Source organism: Clarias gariepinus, chromosome 15, assembly GCF_024256425.1.
Source record: "Clarias gariepinus isolate MV-2021 ecotype Netherlands chromosome 15, CGAR_prim_01v2, whole genome shotgun sequence".
Classification (NCBI taxonomy): Eukaryota; Metazoa; Chordata; class Actinopteri; order Siluriformes; family Clariidae; genus Clarias; species Clarias gariepinus.
The window spans coordinates 23,263,482-23,285,945 of record NC_071114.1 but is presented as its reverse complement, the minus strand read 5'-3'; the positions used below and the strand labels follow the sequence as shown (position 1 = coordinate 23,285,945).

The 22,464-nt window shown below is 37.0% G+C and overlaps 2 protein-coding genes across 3 annotated transcripts; both read right to left on the bottom strand.

Moving 5' to 3' along the window:
* Positions 1 to 919: 919 nt before the first annotated feature.
* Positions 920 to 17,082, bottom strand: ero1b (endoplasmic reticulum oxidoreductase 1 beta). Of its 2 annotated transcripts, none has more exons than XM_053513315.1 (16): positions 16,688 to 17,082; positions 14,439 to 14,558; positions 13,734 to 13,817; positions 13,554 to 13,595; positions 11,687 to 11,763; positions 11,475 to 11,548; positions 11,203 to 11,323; positions 10,569 to 10,615; positions 10,408 to 10,419; positions 10,141 to 10,167; positions 8,672 to 8,764; positions 8,102 to 8,348; positions 6,002 to 6,071; positions 5,480 to 5,566; positions 4,046 to 4,179; positions 920 to 3,037 (listed from the first exon to the last, which is right to left on the bottom strand). In XM_053513315.1, the coding sequence occupies exons 1-16, from the start codon at positions 16,862 to 16,864 to the stop codon at positions 2,977 to 2,979; spliced, it is 1,473 nt and encodes a 490-aa protein (XP_053369290.1). In that variant the 5' UTR covers positions 16,865 to 17,082; the 3' UTR covers positions 920 to 2,976. The 2 variants fall into 2 exon arrangements, with proteins under 2 accessions (XP_053369290.1, XP_053369291.1); XM_053513316.1 differs by lacking the exon at positions 16,688 to 17,082 and adding an exon at positions 15,533 to 16,529.
* A 985-nt stretch (positions 17,083 to 18,067) lies between these two features.
* On the bottom strand, positions 18,068 to 22,464 carry si:ch1073-365p7.2 (GTPase IMAP family member 8). The gene is made up of 6 exons (XM_053513524.1): positions 22,408 to 22,464; positions 20,897 to 21,577; positions 20,016 to 20,813; positions 19,510 to 19,593; positions 18,767 to 18,907; positions 18,068 to 18,666 (listed from the first exon to the last, which is right to left on the bottom strand). The coding sequence occupies exons 2-6, from the start codon at positions 21,546 to 21,548 to the stop codon at positions 18,551 to 18,553; spliced, it is 1,791 nt and encodes a 596-aa protein (XP_053369499.1). The 5' UTR covers positions 21,549 to 21,577; positions 22,408 to 22,464; the 3' UTR covers positions 18,068 to 18,550.

Sequence of the window (22,464 nt, the reverse complement as noted above, 5' to 3'; positions counted from 1 at the left end):
CTATTTGAGTAAGTATTGCTGTAACTGTTTAGAAACATGAAAGTCTTTGAGAGAGCGTGAGAAACAGGGAAAGAGAATGCAAGAGAGAGAGAGTGAGTGGGAGAGAGTAAGCGAGAGTGCGAGAGAGAGAGAGAGAGCGAGAGAGAAAGGGAGGTGGGGAAACCACTGAAGCAGCTATAACTGAAAACAGGAACTAACTTGTTTAACAGATGTTTCACAACATACACCATTAAACAAAACTGCAAATTAATAAAATGTTTAAATGTTTAACATCCCTTTTTTGGGGAGGGGCTGACTATTAATCCACAAGATCTGGCACAGGTTTTACGTCGGATGCGCTACCGGTTGTAACCTTCCCTTTTTTTTTTTTAACTGGGCTTGAGTTCAGCACTGCATGCAGTGGCTGAGTTCTATGGGGTATGGATCTTGCCCAAGGAACCAACAGTTGTGACCTGGCAGTGGTGAGGTTCAAACCCTAGGACCATTTGATCTGCACCCCAGAACCCCAACCGCCTGAGGCAGCTCGGCCCCCAAAGTTCTTTAATTAATTAAAAATGTAATCACTGGCAAACAGAAAAAGTAAAGCAATTCGAGAAACATTGTTTTTGGAATATAATGTCATTAATTATTTTCCTCAAACATGATGCTGTGGAAATGCATTTTTTTTAAGTTTACCCCTAAAATACACCATTTCAGTTCTTTCACATCAAAATGTATGCATTATTAATATTTCCAGAGCATTTAACCCTTTTTTTTTATTTCCATGAGTTATCCATGACTAGACTATAAATGATAAATAATTGAGAATTCTAAAAACCTATGTGCAGTTTTGTAATTATAAAGAGTGATTTCAGACTGTTTTACGTTATTTCTGATTTTGTACAAAACTAATCACAATCAGAGGGCAAACACAGAGACGTCCAATGACCGAAAGATTTATTCCTCTTTTAAAATAAATAGATTCGACAAGTTCACAAATAAACCAATCAGTCATTATAATGCACATAGACAGGAAGGAAATCTGGAAAACAAAATATTTATTTAACAAATGGTGCATATTTAGGACCGATAAGAAAAAAAAGCATTAGATACCACATCACACACTCATTCTAAAGGAGCATATTTGCGGACTCTGCAGACTGGCTTGAGATGACCTTTGATGCTCTCAGGTCAATGTGTAAATGTTTAGTCAGATCCTAAGTGCTAAAAAAAAACTTTTATGTCCTTTAGCTGGGTTCTTCCTATTTTAAAGTGAGAATTATAATCCTTTCTTTAACACTTAAAAAAACGGCCAGTATCGCTAATTTCAAGCACAGAAGACAGAAATCAGAAAATGGGAAGGGATCACATTTTGAGTTGTTGTTTTTTAAAATTATTTTATTGAAGAAAACGTAGGAACTCTAAAAGACGCGATCTGTTTAGTAGAGAGGTTTCCTGTATGTAAGCTTTTTACAAATTGTAATCGCTTAGTAATGTTAAGGCAAACGAGTGGAACACGCAGGACGCTGTGGTGCTCTACGATCATGCAACACTACACACTCACACATACACACACACACACACACACACACAGCTGATCTCCTCTTAGTCTTATGTTGATTAGGTAGAGTGATTAAGCTGCCAGTCTATTAGACATACCTGGTGTCTACATTACTTCTTTTGGTTGTAATAGACAACCTAAAAAAAATAATATTGTTAGGGAAGGTACTATTGTGCCCCGTGTTGACGGACAGGACAGGGTACAAGTAGCTGACACACTGCAACAAATGAGTAATGAAAGTATATAAAATAAACTGGCTCAGTGTAAGAACAAGGATTCAAGTAGGTTAATCACCCTTCATGAAAAGTCAAAGTCAAATTGACTATAGAAACTAAACAACATTATAATTAACAGTTTTGCTTTTTATTGCATTTTTTTTTTGTACTTCGGTTTTATTCCATACATTACTTCTTGATGAATTTTTATGAAGGGTGACTATAGGTTTTGAGCTGACTGTATTGTATCTATGTGTACAGAAAATATTTGGCAGCTTGCACTCACACTTACAATGTGCTGAAATCACCAGAGAACCAACATGGGAAACGTGTTTGGTCCAAATTCCCCGTAATAAGAAAGAAAAAGAACTTTCTCTCTCTCTCTCTCTCACTCACAAACATACACACTCCTTCACAGATGAGTCTTTAAAAAAATAATAATAATAATAATAATGAAACACAAATAAAGAGAAAATATCTGACACAAATATAACTTTTTTTTTAAACTTAAAACTCTCAAACGAACCAAGCAAGTGTTTAACATTAACACTGAAGTTTTCACTGCAGACAATTTAAAGACAATTTAATAGACTGTAAGCATATTGCTTGTTATGAGTTGCTCCGAGTTGTAACATATGCTACATTTCCTCATTTTAAGACAGAAAAAGCCTATGGAACTATTTGGCAGCACTGCAAGTAAATATGAAAGACAATTATTAACCTGCCTGTCTCTAGAGATAGGAAACACATTAAAAAAAAAAAAAAAAAAAAAAGTAAAATTCCAAAAAAGCCTCATGTGTGTACATGTTCTTACTGACATACAAACATATTACATTCATACCTGCTCTCTTACACAACACACATACAGACACCCTAAAAACAGAAACAAAAACAACTACTTTTTGAGGAGCAAATTAGAAAGAGCTGTGAGGTCTGGGTCATCGATTAGGAAACGTGGTGCGTGCACTCTGGTCCTGCCTCTGATTCCTGTTTCCATCAGAAGCTGGCGGTTTGCCACGCTTGAGCTGCAGTGTTTTTATTTCCTGTTAGTCAGGCAGCAGAGAAAAGCAGAAGAGAGCAGAGGGATTTGGCAAGCTCAGCTGGGGGAGTTCCTGTTGGCCACATTCAACTCTACAGTTCCTGATAAAGGTCTCAGATTGTGGAAGTTGAGACTACTGCAGGGTCCTCTGGGTTAGCACCACCTGGTGGTCGAGGTGTGTGTTACCTTTGGTCCTTTAGAAGCGTTCTGAAGTTGTGTAGCTCTTTTATACTGGTGGAGAGTCTATGGTAAAGAGAGAGGGTGTGAAAGGGAGATAGAAACAGAGAGAGGAACAGAAAGAAATTTTTTTTTTCTTAAACAAAATCATACATGAAAAGCCTGACAGGAAATCCAGGACAGGGCCAGAGTGAGCCCTCAACTTGCACTCGCCTATAATTCCCATAACTATAGCAAAAGAGGAATTCTTAGCCTGGCTCTAAATTGTGACCATTTTGTTTACTTTTGCAACCATTGTTGGAGACTAGGCACATCAGCGCGACTTGCAAATATTCACAAATTCATACACGTCATAGATGTGCTCTTGTACTTAAACAAATATCACTATAGCTCTGCTCCTATGCCACTACAGACACAAGGAAATCAGTAGGTTAGCAGGAGGGGGGAAAAAAATAGACTTTTTTCCTTTTAAATAAAACAGCATATTGTTTTTTTCTGTAAAATTAGCTATTTATTATAAAATATTTATAACAATACAATTAATCATTAAATGACTAGAATTATTTTGCTGTGCATTTTAAATTAAATGGTGTGCCAAAATGATGTGCTGGTGCTCAGAACATTTTCAGTAAGAAACACAAGTGTGGATAGGGGTGCTCCGGTCAGGTTTTTTGGGGTCAGGTTTTTTTCCTCGATCACACAATTCAGAATCGGCCGATATCGATACCAATTGTTGGTCACAGGTTTGTGCGCAGTTTTGGGATCTGCCATTTAAAGGGTTCTATTTATTGTGTAGTATCATTTAATTAATAAATCTATTTATTTTTTAACTATTCTATACAGCAGTGCACAAATATAGTTAGGATTTAAGAAAGTATCATCTTAGACCCTCCTCCGCTTTCCCCCACTCATGCTTCTGTTAGGTTAAAGATGACTGATTTTTAGAACAAAGCTAAAACAAAGCTGGAACAAGGTCTCATGGGATTTTGTGTGCTGATAAAAATACACAGTGAGGCAGATAGACAGCATTACAGCATTTAATCCGCGTTTTATGAGACACCCTTTAACCCTTACCTCCCAAAGCCGTTAAGCAGTGCTACAATTTCCTGGCGTGTGAGCTGGAAGCCTTTCGAGGGACTGTTTTCTGAAAGATTCTTGATCTCTTTCTCAGAGAAGAGAATCCTGAGGGCCGTGCCCAGTCCTTGGGTCTGAGAAAAGAGAAACCACATCTGAGACTTAAGGGTGTGTTTAAAAGTTTGTATAAAGATTACCTAACTATTTTCCATAGAATGCAACTATTTGTAGACTAAAAACAGGGTTTAGTACGGCATCATTACTGACAATTTTAAGTACAGTACTGAAAAATCTTGAGCCACTTCTTAAATTTTGCTTCCAGAGACCCAGGCATTTAGCTTTTTTTTATGTAGTCTTGAGGAATTTTTCTCTAGGCCTCCAAGTTTTTTTGGCTCTCAGTCCAGTCCCTGTACCCGACCAGTTTCACAAGAATTTTTTTTACATTTTGATAAGCCACACAGTGACCTATGGATCATTAAAGTATAAAACATCTAAGTTAAGGCATGAACCAGTGAGAAACAGGTACGGATGATGACAGAAGATCAGGATGGTGATTAATATACTGGTGATGCTGGAACAGGTAAAAGGGGAAATGAGGCTGCTGCTGAGGTTGTTACATACTATATATACTCAGCAAAAAAAGAAACGTCCCTTTTTCAGGACTGTGTATTTTAACAATAATGTTGTAAAAATCCAAATAACTTTACAGATCTTCATTGTAAAGGGTTTAAACAATGTTTTCCATGCATGTTCAATTAACCATAACCAATTAATTAACATGCACCTGTGGAATGGTCGTTAAGACATTAACAGCTTACAGAAAGTAGGCATTTAAGGTCACAGTTCTAAAAATGCAGGACACTAAAAAATCTACCGACTGTAAAAAACACCCAAAGAAAGATGAAAGGGTCCCTGCTCATCTGTGTGAACGTGCATTAGGCATGCTGCAGGGAGGCATGAGGACTGCTGATGTGGCTAGGGCAATAAATTGCCATGTCCGCACTGTGAGACGCCTAAGACAGCGCTACAGGGAGACAGGACAACTGATCATCCTCGCAGTGGAAGACCATGTGTAACAACACCTGCCCAGGATTGGTACATCCGAATATCCAAGTACTTTTGATTTTGAGCCTCCCTTCATTCAGGGACACATTGTGAAACATTTTTAGTTTATGTCTTATGGTGTTTACTCTTTTAGTGTTTATAAAAATATTTACACATTAAGTTTACTGAAAGTAAAAACAGTTGAAAGTCAGAGGACGTTTCTTTTTGTGCTGAGTATATATATTGTTACATATAAAAAATACTTACTTCCCTTATACATTCTTTAAAAAAAATACATCTAAGATATTAAAATATAGATTTCTGAGGTTGGCATGAATGATGATCAAAAAGAGGGGCTTTCCAGAGGGAGAGCAACACTTGTACACAAACCTGCAACTTCCCCCACAGTCGACATTTACTACAGCCCACGCAGTCCATTATACGAGAAATGTTCTTAAAATGGAGCCTGAACTCTTCCTGGTGATGGAAAGATAAAACAACATGATGCTGAGCGTGTACAAAAACAAAACACTCTAAAATGATATTCAATAACTTGAAAAGTTTGCATATTTGAAACAAAAAACAGTCATGGTAAAACATCATCTTAAATTTTGTTAAATCATGTGAAGCAGGCTATCTAAAACTAAATAAACCAGATACAGAGTAAAAACCGTGGCGTATTTAAAGCCTCTCTAGTCAGAGAAACTGCGGCTTAATTCTGCCCATATTAAAACAGAAACAAGCAGCGTTCTTGAAAAGAGGAACTTCTACGTTCCTCTTATTAACATGTTCAGCATTAAAAATAAGTGACACTGACAAAATTCCCTCTATACATTACTTGTACAGCAGTCTGCACGTGTTTTGCAAGGAAAATTAAGTGTGTGTGTGTGTTGACAAAGAGTACCTACTCACCTTTAACCTTTTAGCTTCCAGTTCGTGGCCTGCAAACATGGAGCTCTCATCAAAGTGCATGGGGAAAGCTCTACACAGCGACAAAAAGAAAAACAGTACAGAGCAGTTTATTGCAAATTCATTCCATATCAATCCTAAATATCACAATTCATACATACTACCCTATGCTTAAATTAAATTTTGACAATAAGAAGGTGGATATGACAGTATCACAGCTTTTTTTAAAATACATTACCACTTCTAAATAAGTAGAGCATTTGTAGAGCAGAGACTATGGCATAAATTTCAGATAATACAAGACTAATAAAACATAAAAAATAAAATAAAATAAAAAATAAATAAATCTGTATTAAAGTAAAATGCATACATGTTGATATTGTGACGCTTTTCATAAGGAGACATTTATTTAACATTTATTGAGGAGACTCTAATATCAGTAAAAGTCAAGTTACTATGCCACTAACATTCCACTTTCTTGACAGCATGACAAAGTGCTTACCTAAACATTATTATCTTTAATAGTGGGGAAAGTAAGGACTGGTAAGGGACTATTAATAACAGTTAACATCTGCTATAACAAACATTGTTCCACGATATTAAACATAACTCTAAACATATAAAATACAAAAGGAATAAAATATTTAAAGATGTATAATTGCTGCAAAATGATCAAATGATTGTAGTTGTAATATAGCTCATGACCCAAGTAATGGTTATCTTCTTATAATAGCCAAGCATGTTTTATTACTTATTATATGTACTCTGATCAGCCATAACAATACCACCATAGAACAATAACAAATTAACACTGGTTATATACTAGTAAACTGGTGACAGGCTCATGGGTACCCAGGCACCCTGTGCCTGTCAGGCGATCCCACAAAAAATGGCTAATGCAGCGCAACTCGCTAAAAAAAAGTCAATCCTGGCCAGGAAACTTGCAAAGAACACAAGGCTGTTGAACAGGCCTAAAATTTCCCAGAGCCCAATCCGATTGAGCACCCATGGGATGCGCCGGGCAAACATATCTGATCCATGGAGACCACACACCACAACTCACAGTTCCATAAAAGATCTGCTGTCAAATCCCTGGTGCCACACACCACAGCAAACCCTGAGGGGCCGAAGCTGCTGGCCCAGAGGCACACACAATAACCAACACAAAACTGCTTTTGCAATGTTATGGCTGTTTTGTATATAATGTTTTATGATAATCTCAAATCTGATTATTACTCCTGCATATTCTTAAAGATTTTTATGATAGCAGCGTTTATTAGGGCAGCTCTGGCCTACAATTCTAACCAAGCTAAAGTTGTCAACCACTTGTAGTCCCAGTTTATTATTCACTACATTACCTTAAAGCATATTATTTAGGACTAAATACATTGATTTATTTTCATTACTTTATATAAAAATGTATGTATAAGAAGGAGAAACAAGTGGTTTTGGATCCTGGGAGTGTAATAATGATGAGTCATTTTTGAACGAATCTTTAACATGACTCAGAAGAATGAGTCATCTTGGAGAGTGATTCGTTTATTTTCTACTAGGCGCGTGGGCACAAGGCATCGCAAAACCTCCGTAGTTTATGTACAGGAAACAGAAACTAGTAGTTACCTTTGAAACTTTGGCCCAATTCGTTCGGTCTTTTGTCATGCGACTCCCAAAGACGCTATGCAATGCAGTACACAAAAAACTGAATTGAACAGTTCTCAACGAGTCTTTAAGTCCTAGTCATTAGTTCTTTTGTCACATATGCAGTGCAATAGATATAAAAGACTGAACGACTCAGACTGGAAGATATGAGAGGTGAGCAGCTCATTCTGTTTATCATAATATGTCCTTAGCTGCATTGTAATATCATTAGTGGAACAAAATATAGCCGAAATTTGTGTATGTAGACGTGTTGGAGGCCTGATTATTAAAAATTTAAGTTTTTATTTTATTTCTGAACAAAAGAACGAAATGAACTAAATGACTCAAAAAAAAGATTCGTTCATTTTGATAAACAAGATTTAAAGAACCGAGTCACTAAAATTATTTAAACTTTCCATCAATAGAGTGTAAAGCGGTAATCATGCTCTTTAATCATGCTCTCACTTGGTCTCGTTGAAGATCTGCAGGAGTAGCTCTTTGGTAGTTGAGTCTTCCTGTGAGTTGCCCGTGTACAGGTTAATAAACGAACGCCCGAAATATGGCGCCACTTTGGACAGCGCTCTCAGCTCAATCAGGTACAGGAAGTAAAGGTTCTTCAGCCTGCGTGTTCCCTCGCCCTTGGTTTCAGCAGAGTCGAACCTCCGACGAAACTCGTGCACATTGGGTCCCCACAGAGCCTTCCCCCAGCGCTCTGTACATGCACACACACATACACACACATACATACACACACGGAAAAGTGAGAAAACAGAAAACCAGGTCAGCAGCAGCAGTCGCATATAAAAATGCATAGCAATGAGTTTAGCTTCACCTCAAAGTAAATCATGCAAAGAAAATATGTAAATAAAAACTTTGCATTAAAATTATTACAAGAGTTTAATCTGCAATATCAAGTTTCGACATCATACATTCAATAAACATATCATTTCTTTTAAAACATCTTGATAACACTATACAGTTGAAGCATATAAGCGAATCAGCAGTATTATTAAGAGACTGTTCTTTGCCTCTCACCATCCAGCAGGTATTCAGCACACAGGTGGATATTAATGCTGCTGTGGAGGCCAGAAATGAGCCGGTAGAACACTCTCTTCTCCAAACACAATCCTACAACAGAGAACCAACCACGTTTTATTATACCAATGCATCTTTTAAAAGCATGATCACAGTCACCATTATAAAAAAAAACAAGCCCAATGATCTCAAACTAATCTTACAGATAATCCAAGTGTAGAGAGATTAGTGGTCGGTTGCAACTTGCCTTTAAGACACTTTAAATGTAAATCGCTAGTCTTAAAATTTTTACAGGGTTGCATGAAATAAACACTCCTTTCTTATAAACAGCTCTGCTACGTTGACTTGAAAAAGAAAATACATGAAACGGCACTTCTGTGCGACATAATACAGCCTGGCATGAGGAGGAATAACTGTTTCCACTTCACGTCATGTGTGTTACGCTTCCTCTTGCACCAAAAAAATGTTGAAATAATTACAATTTGTTAGTTTTAATTACTTTTTGTGAAACAAGTTATGAATTAGTTTATAACAAGGGTGCGTTGTTGTTTCTTTGCTAACCTCTTTTTCTCCCCCTTGCTCAGCATGTTACTGAGAAACCTGTTTTGTCTAGTTTCTGAGTGCTGATACAGGAGACTTTTTCTACAAATGATAAATAAAAGACCATTTAACAAATAACTATTACAATTATAATTTTTTTTCTTAGTTAAATAACATTTTGTTTGTTTCAACTGTTTATTACTAGATTTTGTGGAAATTATGTGGAGTCACTTCTATTGAGTCCTTGTGAATCCTGGTTACTATATTAGAAATACTTAGAAACAATACTACAAATTGAAGAAAAACCTTTCGGCCAATCCGATTTAACATTCTGTATAAACTTCTTCAATAAATGCGTAGTGGAGATATAAAGTTAAACCATGAAGTGTCTATGTTCATTCATCAGTCCAAAACATATAAAATGCATTTTTAAAAAATGTAGTGTTTCTCTTTATTACCTGGTCAAATAATATTCTCACTAAATACAAGTTACTTAATTTAAAAAGTAAGCAGTTCTTATATTTTCTGATCTGTTATGAAAGCACAGGAAAACTCAGTTCTTAAAACCTTTACTGTTCTCCACGCTCTTCACTACAAGAGTGTGTGTGTCTGCCTTTGAGAATACGGGTAATTTTAGTAACCCAGCTGCACTGTGTACTAGAGCGCTACACAAAATCTCTATGAATAAGGTCTAAATTGATGCTGCTTAGAACAAGAAAATAAAATACCCTCTTTGGGAATACGCTTAGACAAACTTGTCTAAATATTTAGCAGGGTGTTGAGTGAGTGGGAACAGTGAGGTTTATTATATGCAAGGTTCATAATATCTGATCCGTCCAGTGGTTTGAGGTGTGTGTGTGTGTGTGTGTTTAGCTGTGGTATATATTTGTCTGCTGGAAATCTGCTGATAATGAGAAAGATCCAATTACCTTCCAGCCAGTTGTAAAAGCCTTCACCTGCGTGAATAAAGCAAACACAAACTGTATGTCAAATCTCCTCAGACAGAGCCAGCAGGTCAAGATAAGTGTTTTTTTAAGGATTTGATCTCTTCTGTCCATAAAACGGACTTAATCCTGGGTCTAAATACACTGTCAAGTCTACAAGTTTACAATCAAATGGCAGCTGAAATTCTGCCACACACATGATCCAGAGGATCTAAACAGAAATGTTTTAAATATCTGCAGATTTGTACTCACCATCATCATCGCCTAGAAAAAAAAGAAATATAAGAATTTAAAAAGCAGAATTTTAATTATATTGTCTTTAAACAAGAAATATTCTGACAGTCCATTTTCTTTAAAAATGTAAAAACAATTCAGATCTGAGGTCTTAGCGCAAAAGCAAACAGGAAACTCACCACGACTTGGGGCCAAGGGGTTAAGAGGCCGATACACAGACCGTGGCCTAAAAATAGACAACAGATAATTAAAGTGAATAAAGCTAAATTAATAATTAATATGAACACATGGAATGTATGTGAAATAACAGAATATTTACACTGGTGTACCATAAAGTTGGTATTATTTCTCATTGTTGTTATTGTAATTGTTATAATTATTATGTAAAATAATGACTTCAAAGCTTTTACTTAATTATTTCTATTTTCACCATTATCAGACATAAAGGGTGATATTTCAGTACATTTTACAAAGGGTAATAAGACATGATGTGTTTTTTCTAAACCTGACTCAGCCTGTTTTGTTTAATATTTAAACATTTTTGTTACGCATGTATGCTGTTGATAAATTTGTCCCGTTTAAATAAAAGAGCACGTTACTTCTGGCCCACTGTGCAAGTTTTTATGAGATCGGAAACGGAGACTTACCATTAAACCACTGGGTTAAATTATGGTTATGATGTCTCTACCATGAATAACTGGTATAATATCATATTTGGTGATATGGGCCATAATTCTGAATTGAGGCTGGATTATTAGATTTAATTTGATTATTACGACTCAAATCTTATATTTAATGCGTAATTTATCTCACTTGAAGCAGTTCTCCTCATAGATGCTGTTCCACACTCTCCAAGCAGAGGGTCCTTTGTACCCTGTGTACCGTTCGGGATTCAACAGCAGATCCACATACTCGGCATCGGGAGATGTCTCATCTACAAACAGCCCAGAACAAGAAATAAGAGTGTGTCTAGGTGTTAAGAGCAAACCAGGCAGATTAACTTTTTTATGTAATACCACAAATATAATAACTCAAACTTTTATCTGTATGAAAAAATTTGTAATACAAAACTTGTGAAACATTACCATCCAGGCCACAGAAGTGATCCTGAGCATCGTCATGGTGAGCCCAGTCCTCAAAAGCCTCTTTACTTTGATTACTACAGACAAAGAAATAAGGTTTGTCTAGAGCCACAAAGATTCCTAATATGAAGCTGTAATGATGTAGTAACATATACAACAAGACAAGATAGAAACAGCAAGGTATGTTATGTGTGTTTTGTGGGTTAACTACATACCTCAGTGTGCTGTTAATGGCACCCAGTTCATGGGCCTGTTCACATTCCTCAATGTCTCTGTTCGCAACGATAGAATACTGTCAGGACAAGAGACAAATGTCAGAGCTACATGTATGACTGCAGGTAAGATTTAGATCCATAAATAACATTACACAACGTTTCCTATGATTACAGCTGTGATTCAATATCATGCTTGGATTGCATGGGAGTGGTTAGAAGTGGGTGCTGGTCCACGTGTTGAATTTGAATGGGTTGTTAACGTTGTTGGTAAGGCTGGGTTGCAAGTGCTGGAGACTTGAACCAAGCTGTTGAGACTTCTGTGTATGTTTTGCCATTGCTGTTTCCAAGTAACGAGAAACCCTGCATGCGCTCAGTGTTTTTTAGTTTAGTTAAGCAACAACTTGCAAGGTGGGAAAATATGTGTCATCATTAGTGTGTTTTCTCCCCTTGTTTATTAACGTGATTTATCGGTCAGTATACTACATTTGTAGTTCTTTTATATAGAATCCACAATGCAATGGTCTGAAACAGATACAAAAAAGATTTGCATGGCACAAGCCTCACCCTGGGCTCGGTGTATAATTTTAACATGGATACTGTAGATCACGTATAACTGCTGCAAGTTTCACACTGTACTGTTTTTATTATTTCTATCAGTGTTATTTTGTATCATTTGCAGTCAGATCTATTGATGATTAATCTGTGCCTTATCTGAGCTACACTGTTCTCTTTTTGGTAACAATGCAGTCTTTTGCAGTTTGGGAAAAAATTGTATTGTCTTGCACTTTGTGCACACATTTGCACACGTACATTTAGGCAGCTCTGTTGTCTGTAAATTTGGTTACGCATATTCTCGTGAACTCCTGTGTTGTTTGACGCAACTGTGATCCTGGGAGATTGTGGTTTCAATTTTACTGTGTACCACACCAAATGTAAAGTATAAGGTTAAAATGCTCATAAAAAGCTGCTCAGATTGTACCAAAGAACTGCTGCTTTGTCTTAAGAGTAAAGAGTCTATTCATTATTAGCATTCCTTCTTCATGCCATCTCACAGAGTTTTCTAACATCTCTAGCAAGGTTAAGTTGAAATCAAACTGTACATCTACAGCTCGATTTTCCGGTAAGGCTGCTTCATGACAATGTCTGCAAATAAAATGAAATGATCTATACGGACAATTCACAACCTCACTTTAACAACCCAGTCGCTGCAAAACATGTAAACGGTCAGCAGTGAAAATTCCCAGATTGGTCTAAATGCTTTGAACTCAATATAAGTGACCTTGACTGTTATCAAAGAAGCAGAAGCACTCTGGACACACACACACACGCACACACACTACAGGACAAACAGTGAGAGCTCTCTAAAAGAGTGCTGTGTGCTGACGTGACACTAAGTGCTACAAAGAGTACACCTATCCTTAGGGTTTTGCTCCATTACACAAATCTGGAGGCTTTTAGCAAACAAAACACACTTACTGTCCCAGTTGACCGTAAGACAGAAACACGTCACTTTTGTTTTATTTTCCACTGACTACGAATGACAACTTTTTTTTAAATATGCCAAAACATACATAACAAAACATATGCATGTATTATGTGTAATTATGTATATATTATACACGTAGAATTAAGAAAATCATCTGAATATGATATGCAATGTGATCATGATGATAATCACAGCCATTGAAAACTGAGTTAAACAAACAGAAAGTTTCAAAAGTCCTAAAAAAACAATTTCTAGGTAAATTAAAGAGCTATACCAGTTCTTAATAGATTGTGTCTCTATTGCATGCATTCAATTGTGTCATCATTCCCATCTACACTTTGTTAACTAAAAGTAGCATTTTTACTCCAGAATTTCTCTCACCTTATTATAGTTGCCCGATTTAATTCCCACTGGGATCTTGCTCTGTATAAAGAAACATAAAATATTTACCAGGTCTACCGCAGCAAAAAATAAACTTAGCCCCATGCAAATTAAAAAGAGACAGACAAAAACCCAGAGAAAGAGGCAAATAACCCAAAAATGGGTTTATTTAACCCTAACCTCTGGGCAGGGCTCCACGTGGCAGTCCTTGATAGCGCAGTGGCTGTCGTCGGGCCAGAATGGGCATGGGCGCTTCAGGTTCACCTGTCAGGAGAGAATCCATATGAAATGACGACAGCTTTTTCTGTTCTATCACAGTGCCCCAGCATAACTTGGGAAAAAATTAACATGGAGAAAATTAATGATAGATTCGACCCGGATTACCGTTATTGAGATATTTAAGCTGGTATCTTTTACTGATCTCTGAAACTTTGCCACTTCCTGTTAAGCATCTCTGCCGTGAGGTTGCTTTTTCTGCACTGCACCCTATATTCTTACCTACACCCATACCCATGCATCTACCAGCCTTTTTAAATTACTTCTCTCTGCTGTGGCTAAATTAGATCAATCGTTTAACATCTGGAGACTTTCTGATGATGGAAAGAACAGAGGAAGGAAATCAACCGGTGTAAACTTGTGTGAAGTTGCAACATGTTGGTTTTAATTCTGCGAAAGTATAGCCAGGTCTGGGATGTTGGCATTAAAGTAGTTCATATTAATTGAACAGATCTTCTGTTTTAGTTTGTCCCTTTCCTTCATTCCAGAAACACTACCCGATCGACACAAGGAGTGGGAATCAGAACCTGTCTTTATGTGAAAAAACAAACAACAACGCTATAATAATGCCGTTACAAAACTGAGGTCCGGTTAGTCCGTTCGACTTACCCTGTAATATCTAAAGTAGTCTCTTTCAATGAGCTTGCGTATGAGAGGAAAAATCTTGAAGTTGTTGAAGACATCGATGCTCTCGATGTCGCAGAAGCAGTCGTCCAGAACACCTGTCAACTTCAGGCAAAACACAAAGAATTACTTTCTTTTAAAACAAGGAAGAGAAACAGATGTTCATATCCACCGTATACATTTAAAATACGTAAACTAGATTATGCGTAATTAAGCTGATAGATTCAGAGAACCCTGAACCCTGACAAACACCCTTTCCCTTTTTACATCTGATACCAACTGCACATGCATTATACATAGACAACTGCTTGCTGTTAGACAGGCGTGGTATTCGATAAGCACCTAAATAATTTACATCTTCATCTAATCAAAGTAACAGGCTTAAACGCATCTTATCCTGCCTGAACAAGAGCATATATAATATAATAATTATAAGCATATAATAATTACATATATGATCTGAAGCAACTGTTAAAATGTAAAAGAAAACAAGGTGATGCCAAATACGAATAAAAAACTGCACAGCAAAATAATAACATTAATATATCCTCTTGAGACCCGTGACGGCTTTGCCTCGTCTGCTTATTAGCACTTTATAACTATGACAGCTGGTCAACGTGTTCAAACAGGAAAGCATATGGGAGAAGATTAAGACGCAGCTGAACACAAACTTAGGTCTTTAATGCGAAATCTACAGCATGTCAAAGGTGTGACTGCACAGGCATTTTTCATTTATTTATTTTTCCCTCAGACCTAAAATGACTTAAAACAGAACATCAAACAGAACTTCGAATCATCTAAAGTCAGGATCGTCCCAGAACGGTCGCTTTCAGACATTTGGGTCACCCTGTAAGATATACAAAAACATACAAAGCAGTTACGAAATAGAAAGTGTTCTCATCCACTCACATTACCACCTGAGAAACTCTTAAAACATGTAAAGAATTTAGATAAAACTTTGTACAGTACAACTCATCACTATATATCACCGTCACCACAGACCCATTCCCCATGCCCTGGACTTTCTTCTCACAGTGTACACAGGTGTCAGGTGCAAATGTTTCTGTGTGTCGCCTTACACCGTATGTGATCTGGCACAGTTTTAAAAGTCCAACCAGGCTGACAGTCAGCACGCTTGTCCTCCATGAGATGCGCCTCGTGTCCGGCATTCCGTTATTATCATTAACGCGTCCTGTCCTCTCTCTTATATGAGCGCGAGCTTCCCAGCTGTCATCACCCCGTACAGGAGTCATGCACACACGCGACGCGCGCGGCCGCTTTAACAATCAACCACCGCGTGCGTATCAAGCCACGCCTACAAACAAGGAGCTGCCCCCGCCCTCCTACTGTAGTTTTCACAGTTCGGTATGAAACAGCAAAGATCAGCGAGTAAGTGAGGTTTGCGGAACTACATATCCCAGAAGGGTGCGCGCTACCGAGTCTGTGCTCAACCAATCAGACGACTACACGCTTAGTAAGCGCCACTACAGACCTCTGAGTGCACTGCTGTTAGTGAAATATTTCCTTTTTAGTTAAAAAAAAAATCCGAATGCATTCGTTTGACATTTATTCTCTTAAAAAAGCAAGAATTTAAAATAAACAGAGATTTAGGTATGAGCAAATTAGATTTTGTTATAAGAGAGATTTAGTTATGAGCAAATGTTTAGAATTTGCAGATTTTCTATAAATTGAACTGTTTTAGCACAGTAAAATGTTCAGCTCTTCTCTTTAAACAAATTATGAATAAAACCTCTCAGATAGATAGATAGATGAATAGATAGATAAAAATAGAGACAGACAGACAGAGATAGACAGATAGATAAATAGAGGGAGAGACAGACAGAGGGATACAGATAGAGAGACATACAGACAGACAGATAAATAGATAGCTAGATAGATACCAACAACAATTGTTATTTAGCAGAATGTAAATGCTAGTTAGATGTTAGATGTATTGTTATTACAATTATTATTGTTAATTATTATTATAGCACAAATAATTATTTCTTTCATAAAATAAACGCAAACGAAAAGGTTTAGAGGACAAAACAGAGCTAGCTAACTTGTGTACGTGCACCAATCAAAGGAGTGATGACGTCACATGCAAGCGGCGATGGAAAGTGCGAGAAGGATGCGCTGAGTGACAGCAGCACTAGCCAAACACCACCAAAATAAACCTCAATAAAGTGAATAAAACTCCTGTATATATCTTAATTCATAGCACATGTACTCACATGACATAAACAGTTCTGGTCCACGCTGTCCGGTGTCACTTTACTGACACGCTTCTGTTGTTGTGTTTTGTCTTGAATGTTGTTGTTGTTGTTGTGAAACCATCCCCACACAAAGTCTCCGAGGAACAAACAGAGAAACAGTAAAATCCCAACAGTGCGCACTGTGCGCTTTACCATTGCTAATGCCGAGATCCTATTATCACTGCTCGGTACTCAAGTTGCAGGATGCTAAACTAGCTAGCGAAATAGCTAATCAGTATTCGCAAATATTAGCGAGTATATGTCCAAATACTCCCAATTATTCTACTTTAGATTTTTTAGCAAAGGAAAAACATGGACTGAAGTCCTTTAATCGGAAATTCAACTGTAAGAATAATAGGCGACTGTTTCCGCAATGCTACACACTCAGTACGGAAAGCGAGAAAGTTCATTTCTTAAGCGTTTGGAAAAAAAACCATCCTATTGGTCAGACTTGCAACCTACTCTGTGGTGTAAACCAGTTATTAATCCAAACCCTTTTTTTTGTTGCCAGAATCATGTTCTAAATTATACTGGAAAATATCCTCTATTTCCCAGTGGGACTACAAAGCTTGCTATTTGGATGGATAGATGGTTGTTGTTGGTCTTTCGGTTCCTTCTGTCAAGGGGACCATCGCCACAGGAGATCATCCGATCCACACACAACTTTTACGCTAGACCAGTTCCTGATGCAACCCTCCTATTTTATCTAGGCTCGGGACAGGCACTGCAACCAGTGGCTGGGAATTGAACCTTCTACATGGCAAGCATGACTGAGCCACCAACACCCCCAGACGGATGGACGATACTGAATTAAAATTTCCATGGTATTTCGATAATATTTATCTGCAATATCAGACACAATGCCTCTGTTTTAATCCTTAAATACTTGTTTGTTCAGGTGGCTCTCTACTAATCGTACCCATGTACTGGTCCACTTGCTATAACCATTGCCATGACGTCGACATCTACGTGGTCTTTCCATTACTCTGTGATGAAATTTACACTGCCAACCAATTCGATTTTTTTGTTCGAAAACTACTTGTAAATAAACATTTATATAAATAAATTAGCCATAACATCAACACTACTAAACAATAATGATCACTAGTTATACACCAGTAAACTGGTGACAGGATCATGGGTACCCAAGGTTCACCCATGCTCAATTAATAAAAAAGAAAATACTTGTTCTACATTGTCAAAGGTTCTCACTAAACAAACTTTCTAACCTCCTTAGCTTTCTCTCAAGTTAGTGTCTGGGTCATTGAGCTATCCTTAGCTAAAACATTGATGTAAATGCTTCAAGATTAGATAAATAGCAACAGAAGATCACATCACAACTGGCTCCTCAGAGGCTCCTAGAAATCCATTTTTTATTTTTGTTTCCAATTTTAAAACATTAGTCTAATTAATGAAATAATAAAATGCTGTTTAGTAAAAACTGAATGATTTTTAACTGATTAGATGCTTTGCAGAAAGTATACAAAACTTACAGGTATTTAATAAAACAACAATTATTTCACCACTTATATCTAATCCTTCTGTTATGTTCAGGGTCAACAAACATTAATGTCTTTTTTAAACAGCTGGATTTAGTAACACAAGTATAAAAAAGCATTGGCAAAGTATACAGTTACAATCAAAGAGGCATATGAGCTGAACTATTTTTCTACTTTGTCATTTCTCTTTATTTATTGCATCTATGAATAAAATCTACAATGATTTTAGCAACAAAAAAAGTATCATTATTTGGGACATTTTACCCAGTTTGAAAGCTTATTTTGAAATGTTTCTGATTGCTTTGGTTTTCTTTTCCCTCATTTTTTCAGACACATCATTCAATTAATCTATATAAGCCATTTCTGATGCTTTTCCAGATAGTGGTGAAACATCAAACCACTTTAACACCTTCTGCTTGGAGCATTCTAGCTCATCTTGATCTGGAATGGAACCTGTTTCTGCAAAAACAATAAAAGGTTTAAGTGACCCTGGCAGGTAATGGCATTTGTATGCACATTGGTTCATGGTTGTGTTTCTAATCAGATATACTTCTTTTACCACATTTGCGATCCTTTAACATTTCCTGAAGTGTTCCCAGCAGGGTCTCCTCTCGCCTGCTCCATTCTCGATCAAACATCTCTCTAAACTTATCTTTGAGTTTTAGAGCATGTTTCTCTTCTTCTTTAGGTTCACCGTGCCCTATTTATGAAAATGTATGTTAATATAATACCATTATTATATATTATAATACTATAATATTATGTCATGACATGTGTATTCGGTAAAAGGAACCAGCATTAATTTTTTTTTCTCAATTTGAGTTACAGTGTCTCTTCTATTGAATCGGACTACACTGGCCTGCCTTCACTTTCCATGTGCATCAGTAAACCTGGGCCACCCATGACCCTGTTGCCAGTTCATTGGTTTTCCTTCCTTGGATCACTTTTGGTATGGTTTGACCACTGCAGCCTGAGAACATCCAACAAGAGCTGCAGTTTTGGAGTTGCAGGTCTTGTTGGATGTTCCTGGTCTGCAGTGGTCAGGACATACAGTACCAAACGTAGTACTTAGTGGTGGTACTTCATTTGTTACTGATGTTTGTATAAAAACACGTGTGCTTGCTGATGTATTGAATTTCACAAAGGAGAAATGTAATTTTAGAGGCATGCTACATGTGTGCTTACTAGCATATTTAGACAAAGAACATAATATAATAATATAAGAAATAACATAATAATATAAAAAATATATAACATAATAATATAAAAAATACAATCTAACAGTGGAAACGGTTTACTTACTGTTAGACGTCAGCTCTGTGTCTGATGTAGCGCCTTGATTGCCATATGTGATTTTTCTGTCAAGGTCTGGATGCATCATGCTTACTGTAAAAGTATATATAAGTTAAAGTATATATTATGTACTAGATGTGCCCGTGACTTTGTTTGCATGAAATTTAATTGCACACTCATGAGCGTATATTAAATTATGTACAATTAAAATCAGCACATCTTCTCTTTCTGTAGGCCAATTGCAATGAAACAAAGCCTATATGTTACCTCAAGCTCAGACAAATACATCTGTGGAAACCCCATTAAAATTAATTTAGTAGTTTTTATGTAATGCATGCACAAACAAACAGAGAAAAATTTTAAAAAGCATCTTGATAATATTTTTTTGCAAATATCTTTAATGTAAAGATATGTTTTACAAAAAACTTTACAGTTTCATTAAATGTTTAGATAAGTTAACATCAACAAAAATATATTAAGTTAGTATAAAGCAGAAAAAAGAAACAGACACGTACAGTTGCCTGGTAAATCTATGCTCTTATCGCCTCTGACATGAGCACCTCTCCAGTAATCCTTGCTTAACTGCAACAGCTTTTTCAGAAATTCGTTATCCTTTCTTTTCCATTCTTCATCTATTAATAAGACAACTTCTTTCACGTCTCCTTTATCATCACTGACTTCTTTTGACTGCGTGTCCATTTTGCCATCTCTCTCTTTGATTTTTTTGTTCTTAGCACTCAGGTGAAATAAGGTAAAGTTCCTGAACACCATTTCATCAATTTTCTCCAGCAGTTCCTTGACCTGAGCGTGATTGTCTTTTTTCTCATTGTCAAAGACATGATATCTGTTCCCACATTTCTCAACTAGCACCTGTAGGTCCTCGCCTTCGCTCTCAATGTGCTGTTCTATGGTCATGTCTCCAAGCATATCACCTGATGTGAACAGTATTATGGTGTGTCTCCACACTTGTTCACCCAGTAGCTTCATGTTCTCCTCAATGACATTCCTCTGCTCTTCTTTGAAAGACGTGTCTGCTGGAATAACTAAAAGTACAGCATGTGGGGTGTTGTGCTTCTGGAACGCACCGTCCAAAATCTCAGACTTGATCCAATCTGGGGTGTATTGAGGTGGAAAGTACTTCCACCAGCTTGGTGTATCAATCACAGTTACTGGCCTTCCAGAAACGTCTCCATGTCCTATTTGATATTTAGACGTGCTTTTGCCAGTAACAGCAAACACCTCTTTATTTAGGATCATGTTTCCAGATGCACTCTTTCCAGACATCATCCAACCCACCAGCATTATTCTTATCTCTATTGAAAAATGAAAGATTTGCACTTATAAATATATTGTTATTAAGCTTGTCCCATTAAAGACACAAAATATAAGGACTTACCTTCTTTATTGTATTTTTTTAGTTGTTCTTGAACGCCCAACTGCCTGTCTCTTGCTCTCTTCTTTACACTCTCTCTCCACTCCTCTGACTCCTGCAGTGTTTTTGGATCAATTTCAAAACAAGCTGCGTTGTTTTTTCGGAGCAGGTCTTCAATCTTGCCCAGTAATAAGCAGACTTGTGAGACATCATGTGGAACTGTAATATCAAAGAAATGAAATCTGTGCCCGCATTTTTCTTTCACCCACTGTAAGGCTTCTCCCATATATTCTTCTGCTTCTTGAGTTCTGGCACCTGTGGAGTGACCTTTGGCGAACAACACAAGGACATGTGCCCAGATTGTGTCACCAAGAAGGCTAAGGTGTTCCTCAACAGATTTTCTGTGTCTTTCATTAAACTCAAGGCTAACGTCTATGACAAGAAGGATTGCATGGGGTCCAGGTTTGCACAAAGACACCCCATACACCAGCTCGTTTTTAAGAAAGGTTGCAGTGTCACTAAGTGGGAAATCCTTCCACCAGCCAGGAGTGTCAACCAACATCAGCTCTCTTCCCTGCACATTGCCCTGAGATGATTTGCAGTAAACTGTCCTTTCATTCGTCGCAAGCAAGTCTTTTCCGAACACAATGTTTATCACAGAGCTTTTCCCAGACATCTTTGGTCCATACAGCAGAACTCTAAGTTCTATAAGTGAGAAAGACAGACAGATGGAGAAGTGTACTGATTAGCAGAACGGATTACTTATTTGAATCTATAGATTAGATTTTGTTGCACTTGGATAGAGCAGATTGGACTGAAAATACCAGATTGGTCATTTTGAGTGGCAAACTTTCAGACTGTTTATGTAAATCTCTATGTAAATCTGTCTTTAGGGGCAAAGTACCTATTTTTAAATAATTCAAACAGAGGCCCAGAGATATCATTTCTCTCCCAGGTGTGCTTTGGACCCATATCCAAAAATCAAAATTTTTATATTTTGGAAGTGATCCATTGGAATTGATGCTAATCTCATCTGACATTAGCACTTCATTTTAAACAGGTTTGTGCATACTCAGGAATATTAAAACATTTTACTGTGTTAAACAAATATGGCAGGTGTTTAAAATAAAAACAAGTGGTGTTTATTGATTGAAAGTAGTTTTTTATCTGCATTGTGAAGATGGAAAGTACAGATTTTTGATTTGCGTGTTTCTTCATGCGAAACAGATTTGTGGTGCAAAATTTAATGGAGATTTTAAGAAGGGCGGAGTATCAGGAACGTAAAGCATTATGCAGCAGGCTGTTATTTATTATTGATTTTAAAACCTCATGTTAAAAAATCATGTTTTAATCATGCCATTGATAATGAATATTAATTAAACAATAGATGCACTTTGCTATTAGGTTAGATGCTTAATAACATGCAATAAGAGTTACTCTGAAAAGATCATTCTGCAGACAATAAAAAAGTTAATATGGTCATTTCTAATGCGAAAAATTCTAAACGCAAAGAAAATTGCGTTCGCCGTTCTTACTGTCGTCATGTTTTCTTCCATCTTGTTCTTGTTGTTTTTCTCCTTTGTTTCCTCTTC

Coding starts and splice junctions, on each gene's coding strand:
- ero1b (XM_053513315.1), bottom strand. CDS start 16,864: ATGGTAAAGCGCACAGTGCGCACTGTTGGGATTTTACTGTTTCTCTGT. Junction 8,349..8,671: donor TGCTGAATACCTGCTGGATG/GTGAGAGGCAAA, acceptor GTGCATGTACAG/AGCGCTGGGGGAAGGCTCTG. Junction 6,072..8,101: donor CAGATCTTCAACGAGACCAA/GTGAGAGCATGA, acceptor GTCGCTGTGTAG/AGCTTTCCCCATGCACTTTG.
- si:ch1073-365p7.2 (XM_053513524.1), bottom strand. CDS start 21,548: ATGTCTGGGAAAAGCTCTGTGATAAACATTGTGTTCGGAAAAGACTTG. Junction 20,814..20,896: donor AAAAAAATACAATAAAGAAG/GTAAGTCCTTAT, acceptor ATTTTTCAATAG/AGATAAGAATAATGCTGGTG. Junction 19,594..20,015: donor CATAGATTTACCAGGCAACT/GTACGTGTCTGT, acceptor ATACTTTTACAG/TAAGCATGATGCATCCAGAC.